The following is a 13,331-nucleotide window of genomic DNA, read 5'->3' as shown; positions in this document are numbered from 1 at the left end:
AAACATGGTCGCTAACGTGGTTTAGCGACTAGTACTCATCCATCGTAGTTTGTTTACAAGTGAAACGGACTTTCTGTGCAGAAACTGCCTCATCAAAATAAGCAGCACTTGTAATGATTAGTCAACACTATTTTTATTTCTAAGTCTTCTTACAGGACCTTAACGTCTCATTTGAGTTCCTTTTGAATGCCTGTCAGCATTCTCTAAATCCCTAACTGTCTCTCAGCTGGTGCGCAAATGCGCCTCCATGCCTTTGATCTAACGTTTTGACGACGCATGCGCACTGGCGCACCGCTTGTGTGCACCCCTGACTATCAATCATTGTTCAATTAATAAAATCAAGTGTTTTTTTATTAAAAACAACAAAAATATATATATCGTATTTAGATTTGATTAACCACTCAAGTATGTATTTTGTCACAGAGTGGTGTCATGCAAAAATAGTGAAAGTAGATCACAACATGGCTATTTTACTTTTACTCAAACTAATCGATTAAAATCGATTAGTTTGATTAACTGTTGCATCTCTGAACTCAACTAATTGATGGTTAGGTTCAGCTGTTATGCAGCCACCTCTTTATGGAGGAATTGAAGTTGACAGATAGTGAAGCTAGTCTAAGGCGTTCAGGTGAACCCATTCCACAGAACTGCTGCAAAAACGAGAACTTTTTGAAAGTGCACAGTACAAAGTGGTGAAACAACAGTCCACTAACCTGTGAGGAGACGAACTCGTCCTGGTACACCAGGGAGAACATGTAGACGCTCTCCTCGTCCGGGACCAGCTTGCGACTGGACAGCGTGGGGAAGTACTCCGACTTGCCGTCGATGGACGCCCCGATGAAGAGGCGCCCGCCGCCCTCCAGCCCGCCCTTCCCCAGCGGAGGTTTCTTCTTCTTGGAGTCGGTGGTGAACTCTTCGTCGCCGACGACCACACCTGGAGAGAGAGACACCGGGAACGCAGAACGAGTTTCATGTTTGTTTTACCAAGAATATGCACAAATTAATATCCAAGAATGGTAAAGGCTCGCGTCCCTATTCTGGGACAGGGGGACGGGGACGGGACATTCGTCAAAAGTCTACATGATGTGAAGCCTGCAGAGCTATTTCAGGCGCGAGCTAAATGGACCCCGGTCAACTATACAGAGTTTAATTAAGACCTGCTCAGATGGGATTAATTTCTCCAGAGGGTTAGTTCTGTAATTCCATCCAGTGGCGGAAAGTAACTAAAGACAATCAGCAGAGAGAGACCCATTCATCAGATTTAATTTCATAGTGTTCCAGTTCCAAATCACTTTACCCTTTAGCTTCTCGTATATAGGTACGTCCACACACATCCACGGAATAAATAACACATTCTAAGAAATAAAAGAATAGGTATATATATAGAGGATGCCTCTCGTGCGTCGAGGTCCTCAAGGCGCAGTTGGAGGAAAAACACATCGACTCACTGGCCTTGGAACGTCTCGGAATCCTCCAGGAGGAAGTCACTAATGTTGCTATGTAGAGGGAAGTCTGGAGCACTCTGGTGGAGCAGTTGCCCCCGCGACCCGACTACGGATAAGCCGTTGAAGATGGATGGATATTCTATATATATTCTAGTCAAGGGTTTTGGACACACAAGGTTGACAGTAGTCAAGGTTGGAGCAGCCATCTTGGCTCCTATGGGACCCTACTATACAACAGTACATACCAGACATGCTGTCGGCCATCTTGGCTCCTATGGGACCCTACTATACAACAGTACATACCAGCCATGCCGTCGGCCATCTTGGCTCCTATAGGACTCTACTATACAACAGTACATACCGTCGGCCATCTTGGCTCCTATGGGACCCTACTATACAACAGTACATACCAGCCATGGCGTCGGCCATCTTGGCTCCTATGGGACTCTACTATACAACAGTACATACCGTCGGCCATCTTGGCTCCTATAGGACCCTACTATACAACAGTACATACCAGCCATGCAGTCGGCCATCTTGGCTCCTATAGGACCCTACTATACAACAGTACATACCAGCCATGCCGTCAGCCTCCTTGGCTCCAGACAGGTAGTGCTCCTTGCGGTGGTGAGGCTCTCCCAGCTTGAACAGGTCCTCCAGCCTCAGGAACTGACACACGCCCTGCCATATGGAGCCACACGCCACCAGCCGGTTGCCACGGTAATCCACCAACAACAACTTGTTCACGTTGTCCGAGGACTCCAGTCTGAGAGAGAGACACAGAGAGACACAGAGAGACACACAGAGAGAGAGGGAGGGGAAGAGAAAGGGAGAGTTAGCATGCATCTGGAGTATCGATTATAGTCTTAGCGATTATTAAATGAATGAGTGTTCTATTAGACAGACAGACAGACAGACAGACAGACAGACAGACAGACAGACAGACAGACAGACAGACAGAGCGACACAGACAGACAGGCAGACAGACAGGCAGACAGACAGACAGACAGGTACCTGTGGGCGCAGGCCCTCACGCTGGGCGGCGGGTAGCACTTGGCGTTGTCCTCCACCGGGCCGGTCATGTGACTCCTCATCTCCGTCAGATTGGCCGACAGCTTGAGCACGCGGTTGACGGCGCCCACGAACACCTCGCCCGTCACGCCGTGCACCGTCAGGTGCGTCAGGCTGGTGTCCCCCGCCCGGAACACGGTCCTACCCCCCCCACCGGCCTCCCCACCGAGGGGAGAGGACGACGAGGAGGGGGACGAGGGAGCCGCGAGGAGAGGCCACGGATGGAGGAGGAAGAGGAGGAGAGAGAGGAGGAGGAGGAGAGGAGAGGAGGAAGGGAGCATGGCGGAGGAGAGGAGGAGAGGATGGGGGGGGGTGGGAGGAGGAGAGGAGGGCTGGCTATGGAACGGATAGGAGTCGTCTTCAGTGGGGCATGTCTGGATGGAGAGAGAGGAGAAAGAGAGACGGGGTTAGATTTTGTCCATGACTGTAAATCAAATTAATTAAATTAATTAATAATCAATATCGGTATGGCCGATATAATAGACTATAGACTATAATAGAATAGTTTATTTCCCTTTGTTGTGCAGTCTGTGTTTGTATTTCTTCATTGCCAACTTGTAGACTTTTGTATTGTTCTTAATGAACTTTTAATCTGTTTAAACTAATGACCTCTTCCTACAGGAAGGAAAGGATTCCAAATAAGCCAGCTGGCTTCTTCCCTTCCTTGCATTGTATTTTTGTTCTTTGATATGTTATTGTCTATTTTTTGTACTACGTGCTAAATAAATAAACCTAAACCTAAATAGACCATTTTTTATCTCTATCGGCATGTGTGTTTTTTACCACTTGAAAATGTTGAAAAGTTTTAAACTATATATTTTGTATTTTCAACAGCAACACACAGTCAGGAATACGAAAGCTGTATATTAAGGCACCAGGCAGCTACAGTAAAAACGTGTCTCTGCACCTAAAGACACAACAAAAACACAAGACAGTAAAAATATACAGTATTGTAATAAACATGAACATTAGAACATGAGACAAGAGACAAAGAGACAAGATAATAAGCCCAATTATACCAAGAGCAAAAGCAGCAGAGTTCTGTCTGAGAACTCGGACGGAAAGTGACGAAGAGTCGCAGAAACGGGAAGAAATCTCGGCACTGGAGCGCGCATCTAGCTACTGCATGATGATCATGCACGCTGATCAGACAGCAGATCAATAAAAGCATTCAGCTTTCACAAGTGTGCCCATATAGAGAAGGAAAATAATTAAGAATTCGGTGGCATTTCTTTCACATTGCAAAAGAGCAATTTTTGCTCTTTGCTCTTTGTCCTTATAGATAGAAATGATATTCCCATTCGTCTTTGTGTCTGCCCGTGTAACGCACCAGCGAGTGTGAGGGGTTGGGGAACGGATGCAAAGTACATATGAAACTAACGTTAGCTCCCATGCTAGCTAGTAGCTTCCCTCGTCAACACAACAACACCACAGATCGGGTGGAAGCTGCTGATATCACGTTGCTTGTGCCCGTGGATGGGAAATAAGATTTAAAAGGCTATGGAAGCGTGGATGAAAGGCAAAGCACAGATGTGTGCAAAGTTTTGTCGGATCTGCCTGTGCATTCCGTCTGCTGCAGTGCGTGTGTGTTCTGTCAACTTCTGTGTTACTCTTGTGAGTCTGTCACTGGCTGGCTGAATGCATAGTTAAAGAGCGTCACTCATAAGCATGCGCCCTTCCTGCGCTGGAAGTAGCAGATCTACAAGTTATCTACCCGCCGCAATGCACGGCACGTTGGGCTTGTACATCTGTGTTTCTCCCGCAGTTTAGTTGAATTATATCGATCGGCCAGAAAAGGAAAGCATGTTTAATCACAACAACGTCACGTTTACTTTAGCTCCTCAGTGTTAGCGTCTGTTTTGGTTGTGTTGCTTTAGCATCGTTAGCACAGTAGCTAACATTCAGAAACTTGCAGCTGCTGAAAGTGCCCCGAAACGTGGAGAATATTCGGCAGAATCTTAAGAAGATTCGCCGCGCGACGACTCTTCTTCAGATTCTGCCGAATATTCTCCACGGTTTGCCGACTTGTCTTGAGAAGTCGGCAAAAAGGGTAAATCCGCCGAGTGTTCTTGTTACCAGCAGAGTTATCATTATGGCCTGTGAGTCAGAGCCATTTAGTCCAATGGCCCAGAGCAGAGCGATCGTATTAAAAGTAATAGTTTAATAATGTAAAAGTCTGAGAGAGGTCTGCACCCTGAGGGTGATGAAATACTCAACCACAGTATACTTTGAGTCAGCTTTGAGTCAAAGTACTATAAATACTCCTTCCTAGTTCCTGGTCAAATATACTCAACTACAAGTGGGTTGCTAGAGTCTACTGGACTACTTGCTTTAACCCATTCAGGGCGGGAACCCCTTTTGGTGTTTTAAGCAGTATGTTATGCTTCAGCTATTGAAAAATAGCAGATCTATAAGCTTCGGTGCCGCGCTACGAACTTGTATGTCTGTTCTTTTTGAAAAATCAAACAAAGTGTTTTTCGACTGGTCATATTTTGACCCCCAGTATTAGGATGTATTAGGATGTTGATATTCATTCATCAGCCAACACTCCCCACTGACAGGTAGTAACCCCCCCCCCCCTCCCCAGAGAGGACGTATAGGGCCTTAGTCCTACTCCTCCTCCCAGCCAACACTCCCCACTGACAGGTAGTTACCTGCAGTCCTTCAGACAACTTGTTTACTAATACTGCAGTCCTTAAAAGAAGGGACTAGTGGACAAGAGATCCAGTATAAGTCATTTTACACTTGGTAGATCAGCTATTTTCAGCAAGTGTAAAAACACTCATTACGACGGCATCAAGACCCGCCAAAATACATTTTTGTGGACTAAATCAACTGTAGATTTAGTTCGACTAAAATCTTATGACATTTAGTCGACTAAAACTAGACTAACGCTAAGACACATTCCATGGGTGACTAAAATGTGACTAAAACTAAATGAAGTTTCAGTCCAAAGACTATTATGACTAAACTATAAAATAGAAATTTGCTGCCAAAAACAACACTGGTTTTACTGTCCAGTCAGTGCCCACCACTGAGAGGGTCTGGGGGGACCTCTCCTACCAGGTTTACTGTCCAGTGCCCACCAGTGAGAGGTCTGGGGGGACCTCTCCTACCAGGAGGAGAGAAAGGAGCAACACAGTATCAATGGCCCCGGCTACAACAACGCGTGGATCAATGGACATCCACTGCAGTGAGAGAAATCAAAGGCTTCATCTATCGATCGTGAACAACATAGTTGTGCATCACAGGCCTGACCCTCTCCAGGAGGAAAACCACAGGAACAAACTGAAGCTCTGGAAGAAAAACCTCAAACCGACAGAAATCACAGATCCATCCAGTATACAGCATGCAGCAAAGCCTCCCCTCGTTACGGGAAACGGTAAATATCAATTCACACACGCTGGGTGGGACGACTTCTCCACCAGCTGTAACCCCTTCTGACCTGAGATCAGATTCTAAAGATGTCTTCTATCTACATCCTGACAGTTTTCTGAAAAAGCTATGTTTCTATGTCAGTCGTTCTTCGATTTGTCAAAAGATCTACAAGCTCGTAGAGCGCCACTCGGTGGCGCGCTATGAGCTTGTAGATCTGCTATTTTTCAATAGCTAAAGCATAACACATAATGCCAACACCAAAAGGGGTTCCCGCCCAGAATGGGATAATTATCAGGGCCTGCTGACAGTCACTTACATCTGGCAGGTTTGAATTAGCAATAAGCCGCAGAGTGGCGAACAACGCACACACACAGCATATTACACATTCGGAGAGGTATTGTGTATAGCCGTGGACAAACACGGTAATTTGTACCGGGCGTTTCCCCGTTTGCCAAAGATGCAGCGTGGCGTGAACGCGATATTTTATATTATGCCACAAATGATGGGTACACTATTAGGTAACACTTCACTTAACCAATGTTGGCCGGGAACCCCTTTTTAAACATTGTTATAATTTAGCTATTGAAAAATAGCAGATCTACAAGCTTGTACGTAGGTCTGCTATTTTTGAAAAATCTTGAAAATGTGGCTCAAATATATTCTTTCAGAGTGAACGTTTTTAACCCAAATCTTCTCTTCTGGGAGGTCCCTGGAACAACATATTTTCAGATGGGGGTCGGTGGCCAAATACATATCATGTTTGGGGTCCTTGACATGAAATATTGAGCACCACTGATATAGAAACACAAGGTTTTTCAGAAAAATACATTTTAATTTCGACGTATATAAGTGCTGCTCGTAACGCATTATAAGCTCAGCCCAACAGCACATTAGAACTACCATACATAGTCGGTTCTAAAATGTCTTTATACATTTAAACACAGCTTTAAACCATTCTGGGCGGGAACCCGTTTTGGTGTTTTAACTATAAGCATTATGTTATACTTTAGCTATTGAAAAATACCAGATCTACAAGCTCATAGCGCGCCACCGAGTGGCGCGCTATGAGCTTGTAGGTCTGCTATGTTTTTCTAAAGAGAGAGAGAGAGAGGGGGGGGGGTATAGTAGTTACAGACAAATAAATGTCAGACTTTTATCTTCTGATCAGAATGATTAATGAAATAAATTCTAAGGAGAAACGGAGTGAACAGGCTGTACATTTTTACGTTGCTTATAAAGATGTCAAAACAAGAGAAAGAAGCCGCAGAGAGAGAAGGAAAGCAGAGCGGGTGGGAGGAGAGGAGAGGAGAGGAGAGGAGAGGAGAGGAGACAGAACCCAACAGAACTTAATAGAACACAGGGAGGAGAGGAGAGGAGAGGAGAGGAGAGGAGAGGAGAGGAGAGGAGAGGAGAGGAGAGGAGAGGAGACAGAACCCAACAGAACTGAATAGAACACAGGGAGGTTTTATGTTAAATAATAAAAGCAGGGCCGTTTAATTTGTTAACAGTGACAAGTTGACTCCACCCCGCTGAGACATGCTGTGAACACATTCCCAACGCTCCCCCACACACACATACACACACACACACACACACACACACACACTACAACACTCACAGTTCAATAAGGCAGTCATAAATTAACCCATTTAGGCCTGACGTTCGCTCTGAAAGAATACAGTATATATTCAGAGATTTGTGCCGCATTTTTACGATTGCGGCACAATGCTTAAAATACCAAAAGGGGTTCCCGCCCAAAATGGGTTAAAACACCTCTCTGTCTGTCTGTCTGTCTGTCTGTCTGTCTCTCTGCCTGTCTGCCTGTCTGTCTGTCTGTAATGCACGTAACTCCAGAACCGTTCACCCCACCGACTTCAAATTCAACCCACGCGTTCCACACCCCCACAGGAAGTGCAGGGCCCGGTGTCGAGTCGGTCGGACCCACGGTTTGTCCAGAACCACCACAAATGGCCTCTGGGCCCGGCTCTAAACCATGATCACAGATCACCCCTATATCTCCATATATGCTTAATGTAAATCGCTCTGGATTAAGAGCGTCTGCTAAATGCCTAAATTGTAAATTGTATATGGAGCTGGCCTGTTCTGACATCACACAACATTCCATATTTGGGCATGCTTGACACAGAACTCCATATATATAGGAATAAAGGGACACAGAGAGACAGATACAGACATCTCCATATATGGGCATAATGGGCATGTGGGGGTCTGCGTACGACCTGCCTCAAAATACAGGCTATGATCTATCTTGGAACAGATAAGGACTAGTGTTATAATAGTGATTAGATACATGTGTTACTGAAAGGTGAGCCCATTGATAGCACGCACACACACATACAGACAGAGACACACCATAACACACACACACACAGAGCAATGTTGAGTTGCTTTGGACAGCGTGCACACACACAGGCTCCTGCAGTGGTGACTGTAAGATAGATGTGTGTGCAACTGTGTGTGTGTGTGTGTGTGTGTGTGAGCGCGTGCGTGCGTGTGAGAGAGCGTGTGCGTGTGAGAGAGAGAGAGAGAATGCAAGAGAGAGAGCAGTAGGCAGAGAGATGGAGAGAGCGATATAGACAGATAGAGAGAGAGAGACAGAGAGATAGAGAGACAGATAGCACAATAAAGTGAGAGAGATATAGAGACAGACAGAGTGATAGAGACACTATAGAGCCCAGAAGATTCAGAGTGCGTCTGTGTGACACAGCACTACTGTACACACTGTGTGACACTGCACTGTACACACTGGACGCTACAAAGATGTGACACAGCACTGTACTGTACACACATGGCACTGCAAAGGCGGACGCGTGCACACGCAGATCAGCGTGTCTGTGCACGCATCCGCCTGGGTGACTGGGTCAGACTGCTGGGCGAGTGCGCTCGCTTTGGCATGGGTTGAACTTTGACCAAGAAATGCACAATGAAAACAGGTCTGGACAAGGAGGGTTCATGGCCGTATACAGTGTCTTTGAGACGTGATGTCACAACCTCCAGATTACATAGAGACCAATCATTTGAGTCACATGTCACGGGTGGTTTAATCAACCCAGAGCCAAAAGCAATTCCATTTTCATTCCATATAGGATGCAATAAATGTAACCGTTTGTTGCAGAAACAACACTCTGACAGCAGACTAAACAGGAAAAAATAAACATCTGGGCTTTCAACCAACGCACACTGACGGTATGTTGAACGATGTCCAACCCTACAGGACCCCAACAAGACACAGGATACAGGACACAGAACATAGGACACAGAACATAGGACACAGAACATAGGACACAGAACATAGGACACAGAACATATAGGACACAGAACACAGGACACAGAACATAGGACACAGAACATATAGGACACAGAACATAGGACACAGAACATAGGACACAGAACATATAGGACACAGAACATAGGACACAGAACACAGGACACAGAACATAGGACAGGACATAGGACACAGAACATAGGACACAGAACATATAGGACACAGAACATAGGACACAGAACATAGGACACAGAACATATAGGACACAGAACATAGGACACAGAACACAGGACACAGAACATAGGACACAGAACACAGGACACAGGACATAGGACACAGAACATATAGGACACAGAACATAGGACACAGAACATAGGACACAGAACACAGGACACAGAACATAGGACACAGAACACAGGACACAGAACATAGGACACAGAACATAGGACACAGAACATATAGGACACAGAACATAGGACACAGAACATAGGACACAGAACATAGGACACAGAACATAGGATACAGGACACAGAACATATAGGACACAGAACATAGGACACAGAACACAGGACACAGAACATAGGACACAGAACATAGGACACAGAACATAGGACACAGAACATAGGACACAGAACACAGGACACAGAACACAGGACACAGAACATATAGGACACAGAACATATAGGACACAGAACATAGGACACAGAACATAGGACACAGAACACAGGACACAGAACACAGGACACAGAACATAGGACACAGAACATAGGACACAGAACATATAGGACACAGAACATAGGACACAGAACATAGGACACAGAACACAGGACACAGAACACAGGACACAGAACATAGGACACAGAACATAGGACACAGAACATATAGGACACAGAACATAGGACACAGAACATAGGACACAGAACATAGGACACAGAACATATAGGACACAGAACATAGGACATAGGACACAGAACATAGGACATAGGACACAGAACATAGGACACAGAACATAGGACACAGAACATAGGACACAGAACATAGGACATAGGACACAGAACATAGGACACAGAACATAGGACACAGAACATATAGGACACAGAACATAGGACACAGAACATAGGACATAGGACACAGAACATAGGACACAGAACATAGGACATAGGACACAGAACATAGGACACAGAACATATAGGACACAGAACACAGGACACAGAACACAGGACACAGAACACAGGACACAGAACATAGGACACAGAACACAGGACACAGAACACAGGACACAGAACACAGGACACAGAACATAGGACACAGAACATAGGACACAGAACATAGGACACAGAACACAGGACACAGAACATAGGACACAGAACATAGGACACAGAACACAGGACACAGAACATAGGACACAGAACACAGGACACAGAACACAGGACACAGAACATAGGACACAGAACATGGGACACAGAACATAGGACACAGAACACAGGACACAGAACATAGGACACAGAACATAGGACACAGAACATATAGGACACAGAACATGGGACACAGAACATAGGACACAGAACACAGGACACAGAACATAGGACACAGAACATAGGACACAGAACATATAGGACACAGAACATAGGACACAGAACATAGGACACAGAACATAGGACACAGAACATATAGGACACAGAACATGGGACACAGAACATAGGACACAGAACACAGGACACAGAACATATAGGACACAGAACACAGGACACAGAACATAGGACACAGAACATAGGACACAGAACACAGGACACAGGACACAGAACACAGGACACAGAACATATGGACACAGAACATAGGACACAGAACACAGGACACAGAACACAGGACACAGAACATAGGACACAGAACATGGGACACAGAACATAGGACACAGAACACAGAACATAGGACACAGAACATAGGACACAGAACATAGGACACAGAACACAGAACATAGGACACAGAACATAGGACACAGAACACAGGACACAGAACATGGGACACAGAACATATAGGACACAGAACACAGAACATAGGACACAGAACATAGGACACAGAACATAGGACACAGAACATAGGACACAGAACATATAGGACACAGAACATAGGACACAGGACATATAGGACACAGAACATAGGACACAGAACACAGGACACAGAACATAGGACAGGACATAGGACACAGAACATAGGACACAGAACATAGGACACAGAACATAGGACACAGAACATAGGACACAGAACATAGGACACAGAACACAGGACACAGAACATAGGACACAGAACACAGGACACAGAACACAGGACACAGAACATAGGACACAGAACATGGGACACAGAACATGGGACACAGAACATAGGACACAGAACACAGAACATAGGACACAGAACATAGGACACAGAACATAGGACACAGAACATATAGGACACAGAACATAGGACACAGAACACAGGACACAGAACATAGGACACAGAACACAGGACACAGAACACAGGACACAGAACATAGGACACAGAACATGGGACACAGAACATAGGACACAGAACACAGGACACAGAACATAGGACACAGAACACAGGACACAGAACATAGGACACAGAACATGGGACACAGAACATAGGACACAGAACACAGAACATAGGACACAGAACATAGGACACAGAACACAGGACACAGAACATGGGACACAGAACACAGGACACAGAACATAGGACACAGAACATAGGACACAGAACATATAGGACACAGAACATAGGACACAGGACACAGAACATATAGGACACAGAACATAGGACACAGAACACAGGACACAGAACATAGGACACAGAACATAGGACACAGAACATATAGGACACAGAACATAGGACACAGAACATAGGACACAGAACATAGGACACAGAACACAGGACACAGAACATAGGACACAGAACATAGGACACAGAACATAGGACACAGAACATAGGACACAGAACATATAGGACACAGAACATGGGACACAGAACACAGGACACAGAACATAGGACACAGAACATAGGACACAGAACATAGGACACAGAACACAGGACACAGAACACAGGACACAGAACATAGGACACAGAACACAGAACATAGGACACAGAACATAGGACACAGAACATAGGACACAGAACACAGGACACAGAACATATAGGACACAGAACATAGGACACAGAACATGGGACACAGAACATAGGACACAGAACACAGAACATAGGACACAGAACATAGGACACAGAACACAGAACACAGAACACAGGACACAGGACATAGGACACAGAACATAGGACACAGAACATAGGACACAGAACATAGGACACAGAACATAGGACACAGAACACAGGACACAGAACACAGGACACAGAACATATAGGACACAGAACATATAGGACACAGGACACAGAACACAGAACACAGGACACAGAACATAGGACACAGAACATAGGACACAGAACACAGGACACAGAACATAGGACACAGAACATAGGACACAGAACACAGGACACAGAACACAGGACACAGAACATAGGACACAGAACACAGGACACAGAACATATAGGACACAGAACATAGGACACAGAACACAGGACACAGAACATATAGGACACAGAACATAGGACACAGAACACAGGACACAGAACATATAGGACACAGAACACAGAACACAGGACACAGAACATAGGACACAGAACATAGGACACAGAACATAGGACACAGAACATAGGACACAGAACACAGGACACAGAACACAGGACACAGAACATAGGACACAGGACACAGAACATAGGACACAGGACACAGGACATAGGACACAGGACATAGGACACAGGACATAGGACATAGGACACAGGACATAGGACACAGGACACAGAACACAGGACACAGAACATAGGACACAGGACATAGGACACAGAACATAGGACACAGAACATAGGACACAGAACACAGGACACAGAACATATAGGACACAGAACACAGGACACAGAACACAGGACACAGAACATAGGACACAGAACATACGACACAGAACATAGGACAAAGGACATAGGACACAGGACATAGGACACAGGACTCAAGTCACCACACTCAAGACATGGGCTGATGATCATGTGAT

The 13,331-nt window shown here is 45.4% G+C and overlaps 1 protein-coding gene across 2 annotated transcripts in view; it reads right to left on the bottom strand.

The window, feature by feature from the left end:
* plxna3 (plexin A3) overlaps positions 1-2,656 on the bottom strand; it is a 129,062-nt gene extending 126,406 nt beyond the window's left edge. Inside the window, exons 1-3 of one of the 2 annotated variants that reach the window (XM_080764364.1) lie at positions 2,460-2,656; positions 2,021-2,211; positions 714-934 (exon numbers count right to left, since the gene is read on the bottom strand). In XM_080764364.1, the coding sequence (XP_080620490.1) occupies positions 714-934; positions 2,021-2,211; positions 2,460-2,539 (492 nt within the window). In that variant the 5' untranslated portion in view covers positions 2,540-2,656. The remainder of the gene's footprint in view (positions 1-713; positions 935-2,020; positions 2,212-2,459) is intronic. The other variant, XM_080764363.1, reaches the window with a different exon arrangement.
* Positions 2,657-13,331: the final 10,675 nt, after the last annotated feature.

This window comes from Protomyctophum bolini (genome assembly GCF_963924005.1).
Source record: "Protomyctophum bolini genome assembly, chromosome: 5".
NCBI classification, from domain to species: domain Eukaryota; kingdom Metazoa; phylum Chordata; class Actinopteri; order Myctophiformes; family Myctophidae; genus Protomyctophum; species Protomyctophum bolini.
Note: the sequence above shows the minus strand (reverse complement) of the source record. Positions and strands in the feature narration are given on the sequence as shown.